This window comes from Sphaeramia orbicularis, chromosome 18 (assembly GCF_902148855.1).
Source record: "Sphaeramia orbicularis chromosome 18, fSphaOr1.1, whole genome shotgun sequence".
NCBI classification, from domain to species: Eukaryota; Metazoa; Chordata; class Actinopteri; order Kurtiformes; family Apogonidae; genus Sphaeramia; species Sphaeramia orbicularis.
This window is the reverse complement of record NC_043974.1, coordinates 24,321,060-24,341,275: the sequence shown is the minus strand read 5'-3', so window position 1 is coordinate 24,341,275 and position 20,216 is coordinate 24,321,060. Positions and strand designations below refer to the sequence as shown.

General features: G+C 38.3%; 1 protein-coding gene across 1 annotated transcript; it reads left to right on the top strand.

Annotated features, from left to right (window-relative positions):
- The first annotated feature begins 904 nt into the window (after window positions 1-904).
- On the top strand, window positions 905-19,024 carry dok1b (docking protein 1b). Its single transcript, XM_030162788.1, has 5 exons — window positions 905-1,265; window positions 14,371-14,694; window positions 15,188-15,269; window positions 15,368-15,540; window positions 16,571-19,024. Exons 1-5 carry the CDS (start codon window positions 1,209-1,211, stop codon window positions 17,984-17,986), a joined length of 2,052 nt encoding a protein of 683 aa, XP_030018648.1. The 5' UTR covers window positions 905-1,208; the 3' UTR covers window positions 17,987-19,024.
- Window positions 19,025-20,216: the final 1,192 nt, after the last annotated feature.

Here is a 20,216-nt window from a genome sequence, read left to right as displayed (position 1 = left end):
TTCTACTATCTCTGATGATGATACAATTATCATTGTAGCCTATAATATTTTAAGGAATATAACAGAATTATGTATAATCAAAGGGGCTAAGGGCCTCCCAACCAGGTTTATTTCTTCTTCAATTTTTTTTTTTTTTCATTTACCCCCTCTCAACTACTGTACCCCCTGTAATACTTCCAAGTACCCCAAGGAGTACCAGTTTGGGAATTGCTGCTTTAATCAAATCATTTTAATTAGAGAAAGAGAGCTGAGAACCTTTTGTAATGTTGCTAAAAAAAAAAAAAAAAAAATCACTTTCCCTGTCTGTTCCTGTCTGTCTGTCTCTTGCTCTGTTGCTGTGCCAAAGCCACTTGTGTTCTCTGTGGCCTAATGACAAATGCAAGATTTCCACATTATAGCATACTTCAGTTGCATATTTTGTATATTTTACTTATTTCTTGGTAACATTTTTAAATTGACTATCTTCTAAAGTGGTAGGCTGTGGGGCTCTTATTTTGTGTTTTGGTGCACTAAAAAAATCTACATGATCAGTGAATAAAATACAGGAAAATATCTGATATTCAATTAAAAACGTGCAAAATTTAGAGGATAATATTGCAATAAATGGGGAAAAATCACTTATGAAAGGATAAATGTAGAGAAAATATCACTTTCAACATTATTTAGGAAAATAAATCTGCTTACCTTATATTATAAATTGTCTTTTACTGACCTAGTGAAATAAATAAAATCAAATACAACTTATATTTCATTTATGATTTAAAAAAAAAGAAAAAGAAAAAAAAAAAAGCTGTTTCTGACCCTGTGTTTGGTACAGCTGCTATGAAAAAGTCCTGTGCTTTTATTGTGAAAGGCACTTCCGGAAGTCCCTCAGTCTTCATTATGGCGGACTTGCCGGCGACCGGGTCCAACCCAACAGGAGGAGTGAAGGCGACAGACAGGCGACCCCTCTGACAACATTTGGACAATATTTAACTGTGTCGGACCACCCAGAGACAGTTTGGACACTTTCACTCTCACCATGACACTATTAAGTATCGGCCGGTCTCACGGTGAATGCGTTTTAACGGTCCGCGAGCGGAAGTGAGAGAAGAGGACGCATTGAAGGGATAAAGGAAAAATAAACCTTCATAAAGTGGGTTACTTCTGTCAACTTCAGGTCAAAACCGCGTCTTTAGTGAGGAACCGACTGTCCAGGGACCGGGGGAATGGACACCCACGTAAAGGAGGGACAACTTTATGTGCAGCATCAGAAGTTTGGAAAGGTAAGTCTCAGAAAACAGGAAAAAAATGTAGTTGTAGTTGGTGCGTTTGTGGCGTTGACTTAAAAAGCTACAGTTAACACATGATAAACAGTCTAAAGATGCTGCACAACAACAAAATGCGACAAAACACTTTAATGTAGCACATTATGAACTAACTAAAACAAGGCTCGGATGCAATATAAGAGTTTAAAGATGTGTTAAGGAGATGCAGTACATTTTATCCTGTAATAAAGTCACAATAAAGTCACTCCAGACAACTATAAACCATGTTCACAACTCACAGAAACTATTCAAGAAAATATTCTGCAGTTAAAATACACAATATCAAGTTAAGATGATGCAGGAGCTACCACATGAGACACAGAGATCCTTCACAAATATCTGAGTCCTGTTCCAATAATAAACCACAGACAATATTACAATTTTTAAGATAACCTAAGACTCTACAGGAACTGCTACAGGACATCTTTAAGTCGAATAAAGTCACTTCTAACTATGATAAACCATCCACAGAACTTATCTATACCTTTATCTTACCTACGGGTAAAGATTCTTTAGTAAAAAACACACATCTGGTCAGGATTATGTAGCAACTGCCATATGAGACACAGAAATGACAGATATAGTTCACAAATATCTGGTTCCAATTCCCAACTGTAAAACAGAGACATTATTGTCATTTTTTTTTTTTAATATAACCAAGGCTTCATAAGGAACTGACACAGGCCAGTGGGGCATCTTAAAATGTAGTAATGTCATTGCTTATCACCAGAAACCATCTACAGAACTCTCAGAAGTAAAACCTATTTAGTAAAAACACACAATCTCTGGTTAACTATATATGAGACATAGAAATAACAGGTGTACTTCACTAATACCTGTATTCTGTTCCTACCTGTAAACTAGAGACAGTGTTTTCATTTTTTAAATGACCAAAGACTTTATATGTGTATTAAGGAACTGCTACAGGGCAGTAGTACATTTGAAAGTGTAATGAAGTAATTTCTGTTAACTATAAACCATCTACTGAAGTTATGGAAACCTAAGAGTCAAAAAATCTTTATTAAAAACACACAATTTCTGGTAGGAACTACCATATGAGACACAATAATGACAGATTATTCGCTAATATCTGCATCCCATTCCTAATAAACTAGAAACAAATGATGAACAATCAACTAAAGACAAGACTATTTAGTTTTTTAAACTAAGACTTTATTTGTGTGTCTAATACACTGCTTCATGGTCTGGCCAAGGGAAAGTGAACATCAGGGTCAGTTTCTTTTTTCTCTAAAACAAGATTTTTGATTACTCAGCATGAAAGACATACATCTCTAGTTCCTAAAACTGTGTTTATTTAATTTGTACCTGAATTACAACTGGATGTATAAGAAAATATATGACAATACAGTGTAAAGTAAGAACAGTAAAGGTTGTAAATGAATGTATACAGCATAAATTCAGAATGTAAATAGCACTGTGTAAATGAATATATTCAAAATATATGCCCGTGTCTAATCATATATTTCATAATAATCAAATACTGTAATGATTTTGAATGTTAATTGTTATAAAAAACAACAGACAGATGTGTATTAAATATAGTAATGAAACATATGTCGCCAAAGACTGATAATTTTATCAGTATCTTGGTAAAATATTTGATTATTATTCTGGTGCATCACACTAAACAAACACCTCACTCTGTTACTTTTTTGGATTCTCAATCTGTTATCATGAATTAATGTCTTTTAAAACTAAAATAAAAACGATATCAGTTTCAATTTTGGATATAATGTACTCTCATATATTAAGAAGTGTGGTATGCTTAATATTTGCACTTTCCTTGAGGAACAACACTTTCTGGTATTTTTTCCAAACCTTGAATAACTGCTGTATATTTTTCCTCACTCCGTTACTTTGTCAATGATAATAAATTAATGTTTTTATAAAACATTTGGTTATTATTCCTTTATGGCGTGTTAAAGTACTTGCTTAGACCTACAATTTGAGCTATTATGTTTACTGCTAAATTAATTTGTAAAAACAGATATGGAATGATTAGTATTGCTGCACAGTGCTTTCTCTGTTTCTTGCTTGGCCAGGGCCTTCAGGCCAGTGGTACATCTTAAACTGTAAATTGTAACCCATCTACAGAACTTATGGAAACCTTATTCTGATGTTGACAAGAATACAAACATAGAGGCCATAAAAAGAAAGAAATTGTCGACACATTTCTGTCCTGTTCCCAACTACAAAGCAGAGACAAACAAGTTTTCCTTTGCTTTTTAGCTAATTGAAGATGTTATAAGTGTTTTAATGAAGGGCTACAGGGCAGTAGTCCACCTTGAAGTGTAATAAAGTTGCTGCTGACCATGTTAAACCCTCCACAGAGATTATAGAAACCGGCTGTTGACAGAAAACAACGATAAAGTAGAGTATCTGAGGTTAAGGTTAAGCTACTGCTAATATATGGGACAAATACAACAAAAAATGTCAGTTTTCCCTTAAAAGGGATAAATGACAGCGTATCATTTGGTTGTTGGTAAAATGTCTGTTGTTCCTACTCCTCACCCATGTGCGTCATGGCAAATAAATAGATCACATATTGGTGCAATTTCAGACCAGTCCTTGTGCCCACTTGCCTGAGAGAAAGAACGACAGATTGTACTGCAGATGCACAGTAACTGAGGAAGTCCCTGGAGTGTTTTCGCTGATCTGGCCTTCTTATGATGTGGTGGTGTGGAGTAAAGCTGCTGTGCTGCTCATGTGTGTGTTATGAGTGTGTAAATGTCTTCAGGAGTGGGTGCGTTGCAGGACAGGGAATGCAAACGATGCATGAAGTGAGAGTGGACTGAGAAATGAGGACACGGAGATGGTGAGGTAGCATGTTGCTCTTCACACCTCTGCAGTCAGTCTCACTACAGCTTTATGGTTCAATATAGTACAGATTAGACCTGGATGATATGGCAAATACATCTGCAATGCAATGTGTGATGACACTGTTAAATACTGTGAAGATGATATGACTTGAAATGAACAAAGTATGCAGGTTATCTAGCCAAGACCCTAAATACTGTAAATTATTTGTTTTTGTCATGCTTTTAGTGAACAAATTGCACATGAATACCTTTTTTTTTTTTTTTTTTTTTTTTTACTTATTTTTTGCTTTTCTTAGTTGTTACTCAGTCTTCTGCTTTGTGTCTACTACTGCAAAAGAGAATGGACTGATTACTGAGCTTTATAAATGTGTATTTTTTCCTACTCAAATATACAAAAACAAAAATATAGGTTGTTTTACATTCACCCTCTTTGCACAGTACTCTGAGTCACAGCCTTTTGCAATCATATAATTACACAGACTGACACTGATTGGATTAATTGTGCTGCTCTAGTCTTCTTCATTTTGCAGTGGCAATGAAAGTGCAGTTATCTGTTAGCACTAATATCGATCACATAATCCAGATTAACCGCTACATACTTAATTATCATTTACAACCCCTTCTGTGTTTGTTTATGTGTCTGTTAGCTTCCACGCTACCTTGCCTTTAGACTCAGAGCACCGCATGATAAGACATCTACTCCCTCAGATGTAAAAGAGAGTCTTTGTCCCTCTCTCTCTCTCTCTCTGGTCATATGACATGGACCAACAAAACAATCTGGCCCCATTTCCTGCCCCTGAAATCACCAATCCACAATAGACATTCAAGTGCTTCAAACACAGTTTCAATGCCTTTTATAAAATATTTACAATGCGAATGTACAAGTTAAAAAATAACCTGATAACTCTGCTGAGTGGGGTTGAGCAGAGCAAAAGAACACTGAACTGAACTGAACTGAATCAAAAAAGCAGAAAAATATATAACAGGAAGCTGAATGTTGGCTGATCTGAAAGTGTTGAAACTAGTGTGAGGTTTGTTGGGTGGATTATGCAAGAGCTGTCAGTGGACACACACACACACACGTATAGGTTTGTTCCCACGTGCATGGTTGGAAAATGTGACTCAACAGCGTAGCAGCAATGTCCGACTATAGTTTGCGTTTCTGAGATCTGTGATGTATGAAGTAATGGGCAGTATAGAAACATCACATGGCATATCAACAGTGTACATGGAGTTATTAGTGTAGTAATGTTTGAAAGGCTTAAACATTAAGTATTGCTAATAGAGCTGAAACCACTCTTATTTAAGATAAGTGTATATTTTAACACACTAAAGCAGTTTAGGTTTAGACATAGGGTACATAGAGTTTACATGATGACAAAAACATCATCAAGTATCAAATGTATTCAACATATATTCACCATAAGTTGTCAATATCAGTATAAGTGGTTAAGTCGATGCTTTTGAGGCCAATCTGTGGTTTGTGATTTTAGGCTATAATTGAACTGAATTTAATGAGGTTGAACTAAATTGAATTGAACCAGATGTTAGTGAAAAATGTCAATCAACACAACATCCTCAAAGATGAACATAGAAGAGCAAAGACACCAGAAAATATAAAAATGTAAAATTCTCAAATTAAACAAATGACCTTAAGAAAAGGCTCAAAACAAGTAATTGATAAATACATTTAATTAGGCCTATTACAGGCCTCCATATCCAGTAAGACCTGCTCCTTGAAGGTGCAGTGAAGGGTTTAAGAGGCTTTAATTGCAGAAATAGAGTGTGATATTCATAAATATGTATTCATTAGTTAATAATCCAATGTCTTTTTGTTATTGTAGAATCACCACTTTATATCTACAGAGGGGTGGGGCTGCTTCTATGGAATCTAGAATAGTTCCTCTTCTTATTTTTTTTTCCATTTTATAATCGGGGACATGCAGTGTTGAGGTGTATTTCAATCAGAAAAGACGCAGAATAAAGAGGAAATAAGAATGTTTGCCAAATATGGCTTCAGAGCTTAGACCCCTATAGGCAGATCAATGTGCAAAGTGTAGGAATTAGGAGTTGTTGTTTTTGAGAAAACTCCCCTGGAGCCAGGACAGTGATGGTGATGAAGATGGATGTAGCTGATGTGACACCTTCAGAGTTAAACTAGGCCTGGGCGACAAAGCTGATTTGGGTCTCGAACAACCCTGAAGCAGAAATGACAGCAGAGTGAGTGAAAACCTTTACAATTTCAACAGCTTGAAATTGGGAGCATGTTTGGTTGTGATTGGATGAAGATGGAAATCAGCCGACAGAGCTGACAAATAGCTGTGTTTAGTCTTCTTCAGTGAACTTGAACCTTCGATAAGCTTCATTACTATCATCTGCTACGTCTGAATGTGGGTATAAGTTAATATCCCCTTAACCTAAGAGCACAGAATGGACAAAACAAACACAGGATGTAATCAGGGACTTTCCACTTTTTCTTTTTTTTAATTTATTTATTGTCGGAGGGCAGAACTACACCACTAGATGTCACTAAATATCACACTGCGCCTTCTAAAAACTTGACTTATTTTGATTTATTATATTTAATGAGAAGTTCAGTGATGCCCCCATTCGCCTTGTATCAGCAGCATCTCAATTATTTCATATAAAAAGCTGAAACAGGTTTATAAAAGGGACAAACAATCCTTAGACAGATTAACAGACAGCGATTACAGATAGTTATGTATCTGCCCTCTGTCCTTTCAATAGCCTTTCTTCTTAACAGTGCATTGGAATTCAGAAGCCTTCTCAGACCTTCTCTCAGACTTGTTGACATATTTTGGCACTTTTTTTAGGTGTGACTCGTACTACTTGATATAAAGGTATTCCTAACATGTGACGTATGTGTCAGTCTCTGCGAGTTAACAATGCTCGCTGTGTAAAAGCATGCCAAATATTTGCTGATATTGTGCTGACTGCATTGTGGCTGAGCTGTTGAAGTGTACAGTTAACATTCCACAAAAGCCTCTGCTCTTGTAAAACACTTGTAGAGGTGTCATTTGATGTTTTTATGTTGTGGCTGAATCGTGTGCACCTGAGTTTTGTGACTGTATGTGTGTGAGTTAGTGGGAGTTAGTGCTGCCAAAATGGGAAATCATGTTTGACAGATTTGTGATATTATTTATCATATAAAATGGTGAGGTTTTTTTTTTATTTAGGCCTGCACTAAACAATCACGTTACCTTATTTTAACAACACACTGATTCATTTATAAAGGTATGTTGTAAGGGTTTGGTCTGAGGTTTAGTGGGGATGAAATCACCAACCCAAGATAAGACCCTGTTTATTTTTTTAGGGAATTTTAAAGGAAGAGGATGGAAGTTGGATCCAACTTTTTCTAATAGAGAGGCTGAAGATTTCTGAATTCTCAAAATACAGACCACAAATTCTGATTTTTACAAGGTTTATTTGCTGAACATTGATGCTGAGTCCTTCCTATAATTCATGAATTAGGGTGCAGGCTAATTCATAATCACTTGACAGAGCTGTTATTTTTTTTTTTTTAAGAACATGATCATACAGTTGCTTTCAAAAGTAGATCACATGATGATTTCAGATTACCCACTGCTAGTTCTCACGATTAGTGGTAAAATATTAGAATTATATCCTGATATTTTATTGACAAATGTAGTAATAATCTTTATTTATAGACCACCCATCAAAGAAAGTACAAAGAGCTTGACAAAGAAAAGTTGATAATATTCAAAATGAACCCAATAAATAAACGGGAAGCTCAGTCAAAACTGGGATACGCTTTTCCATAGAAGTACCTTTCTAAAAAAGGCTAAGATTCTTTTTTTCTTTTCCAGGATATAGATGTAGTTCAGTTGGTTGTGCTTTCGTGTTGTGGGTCAGTTTGGCCATTTGTGTTGGTTTAACCAAAGACCAGCTGTTTGGTTTCATATCTGCAAATTTGGTTCACATCGAAGTAAAAAGTTCAGATCAAATGAGGTACATGTGAAAACACCCTTAAAGCAGAGATTGACTCAGAATGATTTCCAAATAAAACTGCTACAAGCAGTGTGCTTGCCAAAGGCCTCTGAAAGAGAACTTTAGTCTATATTTTCATGCTTTATAATCTGATACTAGTCATTTTTCTCTCTCTGCAAAATTGAGGGAATTATAGTCGAAAATTGAAAATCATAACCTTAAGTTTGACCATTCAAGGTCATCAAAGGTCAACAAAATTCGTATCAAATGAAAGACCATATCCAACTTACTATAAGTCTATAATGCAAAGTTAGTCGATATCCATCGTAGTTTTCAAGATGGAAGCCGTTTTGTGAAGAAATTAGGCGTTGGACCCCTGGTCGCTTTAGATGCCAATAACTCAAAATCTATATGTATAGGTGTGTGACAAATGAGGTAGGTAATGGATAGAGAATTGAATTTCCAATAATTTGGCCTTAGTTTGTAATTGCTGTGATGAACAGAAGGGAAGTTAGTAACGATAAACACATTTTACATATGTTACCATAGCAACCAGAAGTCACGCAACCTAGAGTTGTGAAATTTGCCATATGAGAAGGGACTTGCACAGAGATATTGCATGTTAAATTTTGGTATGATGATGATGAATATTGATGATATTACAGCCATTTGAAATGTCAGAAAACTGAGTTTACTGACCCCCCCCCAATATTTACCCCGGGGCGCTAACAAGGGTGTGACCCTTATGACATCATGATGCGTATCATCGGATACAGAATGGAAAAATGCAAAATTTGGTTTTGGTTTCAAGTCCATACGATGATTTTGACGGAAGTTAAGGAGAAATATTCATTTTTGAACTTTGACCTATATCTAAGCTGTACTTTGACCTACTATTGGCAAAAACTAATCAGGTCGACTAAAGAATATGGCAAATCATTTGGTCATGGTTTGATATCAGTAATGCTTCAAATGTGACCGCTAGAGTGCATACAGACAAACAGATTGACAGACAGACATTAGAAGTGACCAATATGCTTGCCCTCCTGCAAGCAATAAGCAACGAATTGCTCAGACCTAGTGCAATGCTAGCTAGCTGTTTGCTACACATTTACACCTGCAGTTTCTCATCCGTCTGCACCCTTCAGCTACAAAAAAGCTTTATGTTGATGTTTTAATTCCCTGATTACAAATGAACATTGCAGATGTGGGCTTGGTATATGATCCTTTATTATCAGCAGTGAAGTTAGCCGTAGCCAGGAGCTAGTAACCATTTGAACAGGTGGGGTGTGTCAAGACAAAATACTACTACACTGCCTGAGGATAACAAATACAGAAAGATGATGACTCATGTTTGAAGCAGTGACTGCCTGACAGATTAATGAGTTTATCATTTGTCATAAAATGTCTTCTCCTTTCTTCTTGTCTGTTTATTGGTTCATTACAAGCAATGAAGAAATAACTCAGAAACCAGGTCATGCGTCTCAGAAAACAAACTTTTGGTCAGCTGTATGATCTCAGAATTCTCAAAAGAAGTAATGTGATGCAGACTCAAGTGTGTAATTCACCATTTATAATCAGCTGTAGGTGTATTTTCAGGAAGGGATGGTTAGTCTAATTGCTGATGATTAGTAGAAAGGAATGGATAAGGCTGTGCAGAAAAAAGCCAGTTGTACCTGTTGTTATAAACTATATTTCCAGATGTTTTCTGATCATTCCCCCATGAAATTCAGTGGGAATTATTATTATTTGGAATTTTACAGTTGACACAATTAGCTCTTTATTTTCAATCATTTACTTATGTGTTCAGTCTAGACACAGACAAGTGAACAGTAATATTTGATAATTTTTTTTATTTATTTTTGTGCATTGTGTAATTATGTTTTTGTAAATCCAGGCCTGTTTAGAATTTTTGTTTAGTGGATGATGCAGAAGCTGAAGTTATGACAGCAGTAATGTGGTAAAAGGATCGGCCCATCTCTGTCAAACACACACTTATCCTCTTCCCTTTCTTTTTTCTGATGCTAAGTAATACACACACATTTGACACACCTCAACAAGAACAGACATGCTTCAATACACAGGCATGCTCTTCCCCTTTGAACACTTCATGCATGTTAATTTAGTGGTGTAGTTTATATCATAGTTTACATGTATCATGGCTGGTTAAGAGGATCCTGTGTTTGAGCAGTGACGGTTAATAGTCATGTTAACACTGACACCTTTTAAAAGGGAAGTTTAATGACGTTTTAACACTCAAATGATCAGCTTCTGTTACTGCTGTAACACCAACCAACCAGTACGATGACAGTTTTTTAACATATTTTAGTTTGCCACAATTTTTTGGAGAGATTAAAATCTACACAAGAGCCTTCCATGCAGTCTTACTGACACTAATCCACTGTGTGTGAATATAATATTTTGTTTTACACAGATTCTAGTGCAACGGAATTGGTGACAGCATGAAAATCAGATGTAAATGCATAAACAAATGAGTGTAACTGTAGAAAAACAAAAACAGTGATGCAATTTTGGGTTGTTTCAGTGGGAAAACAAATGAGCCTCTGAATATCACGGCACTGAATTTTAGGAAAAATGCATAGAGGCAACTGAGGAACATTAGACTGTCTACGTAATTAAAAACTCTACCTTCTTATGATCAGTGAAGCAGTTTTTCACATGCCTAGTTCTGAAGCTTCAAAATCAAATCACTTTGAGATATTCACATATTTGATACAGCAGTTTACAGCTTTATAGGAACAATAGGAAGATTGTGCAAGGAACACAAATTACAACAATCAGTTCCTGCACTTTGTGTTTTAATAAACTCAAAAACACATGATGGGCTTTTTTTCATTTTTACTAGTTTTGCATCAAATTCCCCTTTTCTGCAAATACTTATGAAAGAAGAAGGAAAATAATGTTGAGAAGCTGAAAACCAAATGTGGCAGTATGAAGTGGTAATGATCCGTCTGTTTTTAACCCATAGGTTGATATAATGGGGATAGAGCGGTTTGTGTCGTCATCAGTGAGGAAGTATCTTGTCGCTCCCTCTCTCGCTCATATTTGCATAATTTCCACTCAGTGTATTAGTGACTGGTGCCATTGTGTATCCTTATATGGAGAAGCTGCGGTGGTGTTAGCGTGTCACACCCTGTTAAAATTCATTGCACTACAACGCAACACATGTGCACTGACTCGACGTTTACATTCATACATGTGTGAGTGCAACTACAGCTGGTTCACACAGCACCAAGGGAATCATGAAAACAACAGAAATAGATGCACATACACAGACATATACTCACACATACACACATCTGGAGTCAAAAGAGGGAAGCGAAGAGAATCCTGGGTAATGGTAATCCCACACATTTCCTGTCCTATTTGGCAGTTAATTTTAACAGGGCCAACTGCATGCACATATGCATACATTGACTTCTGAAACTTCTTTAAATAACCTTTCTTATCTTACACTATCTGTTTTATACTGCAGCCTGCTCCTATATGTTTTTTCTTAATAGTGAGTTGAATGTGCAGCACCTCAGGCTGTGGTTACATCAGATCTGCCATTCAAATACTGTAATTACTGCTGTAGACTGACTCTGCTGTCTTTTGTTCTCATGGGAACACAAACAAACATATTTTTACTAACACTTCGGTACCGAACGTTTCTTTAATATCAGCACATTGGTGAGAAAGCAAAGGGAATAGTAAAATTCTTTTAAACATACTTTGAAAATGATACACTTTTGGTGTCAGTAACTTTATGTGGTTAGAAACCTCATAAAGTAAATTTACCTAAAATTACATTTCAGATGACACAGTAAGGTTAACTATGTGTGCCACTGGATTCTGTGGGCAAAAATGATTAAAAGTTAATTTTAGAAGAGATACAGTAATCACATACTTATTGAGATTATATATTGTTAAGGTAGTTGCATATATATCACATGTTTTTTTATTCAGTTTCCTTCAAACTTATAAACCAATGCAATATATAAAATAGTAATGGTACACTTTTTAAAATTTTTATAAACATATAAATGAACAGATGAACAAAATAACTCATAGGGCATTTCAAATGTCACAAATTAAAACACAAAAGTACTGATGAAAATGAAAATGTGCATACTTATATAGATAACCATAATTGCATATCTATTTTGATCACTTTTTGTAATGAATCGTATATTTCAAGTTTTAGCTCAGAGATAATCTGGGTCATGTTTACTTGTTACATATTATCTGACCAGTGAGGAAGAAGGAGTCATTTTTCGGAGTTAGTCTGGTTTTCCCTGCCAGCTGACCTTCCTGTCATAAGCTCTGACTGTCAGGCTGTTTCCGCCCTGTGAGGTGACATAACGGGAAAACTGTGCCTCTGTCGAGAAATAAAGGGCATGTAGCTCAGATGATGCATGGTGGTAGGCAGTGAAATGCATACACGTCCAGCAGACACTGGGGGCGACAGGGACTTTCAGATTAATCACATTTCAAGTAGTTACTGTTGTGATTGCCATGACCAGACTTTCATCCATTCTGTTTTTAGCTCATAGCATCTGTGCGTCTCATTGTTTAGAGGTGCGTGTTGTTTGTTTAGTCACATCCCTGTTTGTCCCTATGGAGGAAGAGGTTATTGTTAGCTGCTGCTTCCTCACTGTTGTCTCTGGAGAGAAGTAATACACCTGTTAGGTAGGTTCAAACAGACTATACGGCATTTTGACCCTACACAGCACATTTTAGAAAAAGAGTCAAAACTTCAAAATTTATCCCATTTATCCCCCTTTAAAGCAATAATTCATGCCAACCATATAGGTGTACAGACAGCAATAGATGTATGTACCTTTTCGTGTTAAAATATATGATGTAATCCTCAGTATAGTTCACTGTGATGACTATGCTGTTCATGGGTTTTTTTTTGTGGTAATTCTGGTTTTAAGTGCACATCACGTCCCTTTTTCAGCATCGGTTGTGGCACTAAACTGGCATGTATGTGGAGTAAAGGTTTTAAAAATGAGCCATTTATTACAGGGCGGAAATTACTCTTTTTTTCTTTTTTTTTTTTTTAGTAGTCATGACTAATGCTGTATCTGTAATTCACTGCTGCTGATTAAATGTAGAGGAAACAATTGTGTGTCCATAAGGTCTGAGTCAAATCGTATGAGATTTATCATCTCATTTCACACCCTCCTACATTAACCTTCACTCAAAGCAGGAGAAGATGAGAGAGGAAACCCGGAAACATCATTTTGACTCAAATCTTCTGAGGACTTCGATGTTAACATTCTCCACTTCTCTCCTCATCAGTTTTTGATTATTTGTGGTGAACTCTGCATTTAGCTTTTTCCCCTATTGCTGTATGAACAAACCACATGCAAATTGTTTTTCCCTCTCTAGACAGATGTGAAAGGACAGATGTGTTTTCCAGCCTCCCCTTTTTCCTGTCGTCAACTTCCAGCCGTTCCCTTTCTTTTTTTGTGCTTTCGCTATTTATTTACATCGATTTAAAAGGTCGGTTTACTGGTCTCTAGTTGCAATGCCATAAATGCGTATAAACATGTGACATAAGATTTTATATATTCCCTCAGGAAAATCCAATCAATCAGTAGCTCAATACACAATAAAATGAAATAGAGTAAGTAATTATTTCACTATTTAAATTGTTGTAACTAATAAACATCGTAAGTTGTAATAGTTGTAGCAATTTGTGTGTGGCTGTGATGGATTTTTTTGCTGTTCTTTGACTTAAAAACTTTGCATGTTTTTGCATTATTTTGCGATAAGAAGACAGCACCTCAAAGAATCAAATAAATCTGATGATTTTTTTTATAGATGAACTTGAAAGCTTATTTATAGATAAAAAAAAAGATTCTGTTTAGGCTAATATTTTACGTTTACTCTTAAAAATGGTAGAGAATTCTCAGCATTTATCCATGTCTTCAGCAAAGGTTCCGTACAAAAGCACTTAAGTCTGTTAAGTCTTTTAATGTGGTCATTATGTATCTAGATAGACCCACTGAATAAACAGTTATTTTGTAGAAACCGCACCTTAACATACAAGTTTTATCAAGCCTTTTGTTTCTGTTGTTGCCCTTAGTATGGTGGTTGTTGCTACTTAGTATTTGTCACAGATAATTTAGTATTTTTCACTTGTATTTTTGGTTACTTTTTCCTGCACTTGAGAAAGCATGTAAAAAAATTATGATTATGCAGCTTTAAATTTTCTCCTGATCACTGTCTCCCTCTTTTCTCAGAAATGGAAGAAGAACTGGTTTGTCCTTTACCCGGCCAGTCAAAATGGCATCGCCCGCCTTGAGTTTTATGACTCGCCCTCAGGAGGAGGCGGTGGGTCTGGTGGAGGCTCCAGCAGTGGGACCAATGAGAAAACCCGCAAACTGGACAAGAAGATCATCCGCTTGTCTGAATGTATTTCTATCCTGCCATCGCTGACGGAGACCTGCCCCAAAGACAACATGGCTGCATTTTGTGTGGAAACCAATGATAAGACTCATGTGTTTGCTGCAGAGAAGAATGCCGCAAAAGAATGGATGGATACCATGTGTGACATCGCATTTCAGGTACCTGTAAACTCCTTCTTCCTTCCTGTATTAAAGAACTAGGCAAGAAAGAGCTTCCTCTATATATGTTTTTATCTCATGTTCAATCTTTTGTAGTGCTAAATGTCTCCATGCTCTGCTCTTTCAGCCAAACTATGACTAAAAAAACAAATGAAAATACATCAGTGAAGATAGAACCTTTCAAGTTTGGTCCACAGTGAACAATAAACAAAAGAATGGCTGTTAAATGTAGAATTTAACAGCTGCCTTACTCTTTGTGTTTGTATTTCTATACATCAGCCTTCCAAATTTCCCCCAAAGCCTCTGGAGCATCTACAAGGGCTTCAGTATCTATTGTGTGGACTCACAAACACAAACAGTGCATCTTAGTGTTTGCAGAGAGGAAGCTGGAGGGAGTTTCCACGGGGAAAACTACATCTGCTTTGTTCTATGTTAAACATTCAGCCTCTCTAAACTTTTATTCTGGTTGTCGTTTGTCTGTTTGTGTCCACAGGGTGGAAGTGGCAGTGACTCAAATGGAGGACCTCAGGACATGCAGATGTCTGAAAACCTCATCTACTACTCCAGAGAGGAGGGTAAGAACACCCACACTGCTTGTTACTAAGAGGGTTTAATTTAATCCAAAAGTGAATGATAAAGGACTTTTTATTCAGAATATAATTTTTCCTTTCAGTGAATGAGTTCTGGGTGTGCATCCAGCGTACTGAAGCATCAGAGCGCTGTGGGCTGGCCGGTAATTACTGGCTCAAGGCTGAGAATGACGCCTTAATTTTAAAGGAGCCAAAGACCAAAAGGAACATCCAGGTGTGGCCTTACAAGCTGCTGAGGAGATATGGTCGAGACCGGGTGGGTGTACGACACACAGAACTGTGCTCATAAGAAAAAGGATGTGTGATAACTAACAAGTGAGGACATTTAGTGTGTTAATTTAAACCCATGTGGTAAAGACTGATCATACTTAGGAAGTTCAAATACTACTTTTATCAGCAGTGTGTTTGCATGCGGTCAGAGGTGCAGCATTAGCCAACAGAGAATGATTTCCTTTTATTTTGCTGTGGTTGCGTTTATGTCACTTCGTTTTTTTACAGCTTGTAGATGCGCTCTAAAAATGTCAGATGACAATTATAGGGTCTGTCTACATGTGAGATGTAATTTTTCTGCAGGTGATATTTATTTTTGTATATGTCAAGCCTTTTTCATCAGAACAGAACTTTGATATCGTGCGCATAGTTTACAAAGTGTGAAAGAAAAGGACGTAGGCACCGTCACCCATTAGTTTGTAAATGACGGTTTTGAAGCCTTGAATTTTTATTTTGTGTCACCCATGAGCTCATTAACTCACTGAAAACACTGACCAAATCTAAGCTAAAGACTACCCATCTGAGTATTACACTTTAGTAACATTAACCTTCATGAAACATTGCATAAAAAAAATCATTTGAAGGTCTTATTAGTTTAACTTCTTAACTATATCTACAGTAGAGGTGTGTGTCAAGAATAAATGTTTTATTCAAAAAGCTCAGAAAGTGACCTGTCTATCAGAACCTAGATTGCAGACATCTAAGCCTTCTACTGGCTCTGAAGTCATAAACGACTGAAGTCATAAACTACTGAAGTCATAAACTGAGGCTTTTGATGGTTTTACACTTTCAGATACTAATGCATCAGCTTCAATTAAAAGTTGTGTTTGTTGCAGAAACGCAGGATCATTTCATTTCCAAATGAGTAGGTCTTTACATATGTATCCATGCTATATAAAGTAATGAAATACAAAAAGTACAAAGGCCTTCCATAATACCAAGAAAAAAAAAAGAAAACAGAAAAATGTGGAAAGTTTGACAGTATCTCTCTCTCTGTCTTTCTTTTCTTTGTCCAGGTGATGTTTTCATTCGAGGCGGGCCGGCGCTGTGACTCAGGCCCTGGTAACTTCACCTTTGAGACCAAACAAGGTAATGAGATCTTCATGTTGGTGGACCAGGCCATTCAGTCACAGAAGGCCCTGGCTGAGGAACGCCGCCTCAGCTACCCCATTAACAACGACCCAGACTGCCCAGCGTCACTGCAGTATATTCGAAATGCTATTACCAGTGGCATGGCAGCAGGGAGCGGTGACAGCAGCAGCTGCAGCAGCCGAGAAGCAGACGGAGATTCTGGAGGCAGCAAACCGGGCTCTGCTGATGGTGTACTGGGGAAGAGGGAAGGGGGAGATGGAGGAGGAGGAGGAGGAGGAGGAGGAGGTGGAAGAGGGCAAGGAGGTGGTGGAGCAGGGGGACTTAAAGGGAGAAGTTTACCAGAGCCACCGGCCATGTTGGGGGTTTTGGGGGGAGCAGGAACTCCCCCACGGTCCCCCAGAAGTCAAGGAGCAGGAAAAGGTCTGGGTCCTTCCTCAGGAGATGAACAGACAGGTCTTTATTCTGAGCCTGCTGACTCAGTCCGCCTGCCTCTGCAGACCACTGACTGCCTCTACTCTGACCCTGTGGACAGCATCAAAGGTCAGAACCCGACCACCAGCAACCAGGCCAACCCACCAGTGCCCACCCCACGCCTCCGACCAGTGGGAGATGAAACCTCAGGTGGTGATCTTCAACAAGGAGGCAACAACAGGAAGCCCCCAGATTTGTATTCGCACGTGTATGACCACATCAGCCTAGAGCTGCACCAGAAAACCTTTGCACTGAGTCTGAATGGAGCTGGGACAGGAGGAAGAGGAGGAGGAAGAGGGGTGAATAATAACAAGAGACCCCCAGGAGGTCAAGCAGAGGGGGCTTTGTCTCCTCCTTCTCATCCGCTAGAGCACATATATGATGAACCTGAGGGCTGCGCCAAAGGAAGTAAGACCATCTATGAGGAAGCCCACAGCCAGAGGAGACAGGATGAGGTGGTGGCCCCTTCAGGCTTGGAGGGGAACTACTCCACCCCCTCCCATGGAAAACCTTTGGAGTCACACAAACACTGTCCTCCACAGCTCAGCACGGGTCGTGGAATGCCTCAGCTTCCGGTGCCGCGATGGCCCAAACCTACCACTGCCCCAAAGCCAGGCAAGGGCGGCGTTTTCACCCGGAAAGAGCCTGTCCCATTGCCCCCTGGGAAACATGGAGGTAGTAATGTGAACAATAACAACAACATTTGGGTTGGCGGCGGAGGAGGACGGGGACTAGTGGGAGTGGGAGGGGGGAGGGAGCTGTACAGCAAAGTGTCAAAACAGAAGCCTGCAAATTTGTGGTACAGCCAACAACAGCAGGCGCCGCTGAGATCACCAGACATCATCTATGACAATTTGGGGGACATTTGACATGCCTGTTTTTTAAGTGGACTGAAACGCTGCTGCAGTGTGTGTGTACCCCTATTCGAAAAGAGGAACCAAGGCAGAGAAAAAATGACCAAAACTCCATGCTTTGGTCAATTCTCTTTTTTGACTGAGCACATTTTTCATTTCTGATTTCCTCCATTTGTGGACTGGAATAATTGTTTAAGACAGTAGGATTAGCTCACAACCATGAGAGGACCGCACCACCACTCAGACGCCTTCGTTTTAAGACATGGAGCGCGACTATTGGAGGGTAGGCATGGGCCATCCTCCATATGTGTGTGTTTGCGAGGGAGAGAGTGAGTGTTTGCATGGTCAAACCCATAATTGGTGATGCAAGCCACAGTGTGGTTGGAGCCAGCCACTTCACTTGAACACAGAAACCATGTGGATTTGCCAAACGCAGCTTGGCCTACAGGCTTCTCTTTAACAAGCTTGGAGGGCGGCTTGGCTCTCCTTTTTGAAACTATCTTGCCATGCTTATGAAGTGAGTGAGAAACATGTTTTTGCACTGCTACTTTTCAGTTTCTCCACAATATGTGACAGCAAGGAATTTTTGTTTGACATGTTGGAGTATTTTTGAGGTGAGTTCACTGCAGAAGCAAAAAGAACAGTTTCTGCTTGTGTTTTGGACTGATTATCCACACAAAGAGGAGGAGGAGGATTTACAACATTTCAGCCCAGAACACTAATATGAGACTGATATGGTCTCATGTGATGGAAGAACATTGTTGCTACTGTTTTGGAGAAAGCTTGAAAAGTAGGACTTTAAGACCCCATTTGGGTCTTGGATACAGACATATATGGGTCACGTGGTCCTCATGAACCTTAAATTATAGGGGCTGGTTGCTGCACAAAGTGTCAGTTTTACAAGATAATATTATTTTTACCCTTTATGTTTTTTTTAATATGAAACTAATCAATCCTTTGCAATGTGTATATGCATGTCCATGTGTCAGATACAGCTGTGCTGTCTGTAAATCAAACTAATTATAATAAAAGTGGCTGCAAAACCTTCAACTATTTATTTTCTGTCCTCAGTTGATCTGTAAAACCTCTAGTAGGTACATCAGCCCTTCTTCTCAGTGTTTTATGGAGCCAATCAGACCCAGTTTTTCATGTTTGAAAGACGTCCTGTCCTGGACAGTAAAACAGTCTGACCTCATCCTCCACTTCCCTCCCTCTGCCACACTCTGTTTTTGTTGTTTCAGTTGGTTTCCAACCACTTAATCACACCGTTAAAGTTGAGCCTCAAAATCGACACAAAGGCTTTCTTTCTTTCTTTTTTGTCTTTCTTCTTCCAGTTTCTAGCTCTCCGCATTAATTCTGTTGTTCGGTTGCTCTGGTGACAGTTAATGGCGACTGGTTTGTGTCCGACAGGCCGTGCATTTTAACTGCAGTGAGATACTGTTAGAGGAGGGCAGGGATTCAACACAGAAAGAGAGGAAAAAAGGAGATAGAAGGAAAAACCAGCTAACTGACATACTGAAGAAAGAAGGGGGAACGTGGGTGTTTATCCAGAGTTCAGGCTGATGAAGGGACAGAAAAAAGGAAGAAAAGCTATGAAAAAGAGACTAAAGTAATGAATGCTGGCTGATGAACCTGTCTGTCTGGCTTGAAAACAGGTACAAACTGTTCCTTTTGCCGCGGCTGCTCTATATCCCCTTCATCCCTCCTTATCCCTGTCCTTCTCATTCTTTATTTCACCACCTGCCACTGGAGTACTTCATAGACAGGAAGGGCGTCCAAAAGTAACTGGATTACATTTTGGGAGTAAATTTCCTTCTCCCCTTCTCTCAGACAGAGCAGAGGAAGAAAAACAGAAAGGAAAGGAGCGACGACAAACTTCTGTCTTTCTCATTAAACTCTAGGTGAACTCAATGGAAAAAAGAGGCACTGTGGGGACACAAAGCACATGGGACTGTTTTCATGCCCTCAACATTCACTGCATTATATGGTTCACACTTCCTCATTGGAATATCCCAAACAAGCTCTTTACATATTTACAGACCATGTGTACTTTGTCTAAATTCAGGTCATAAAGTCTGTAAATGAGGGTGAAATGTGACTGACTGCTTTTTACAGCTGTTGTATCTCTGGTAACTACAGTATAAAGTAAGGACTGATTTTCTAGTTTAGTTTTATATATTAATAGTTTTGTTGTGATACTAGACTGGTATAATGAGCAAGTACTAGCAGAGATTTTACTTTTAGT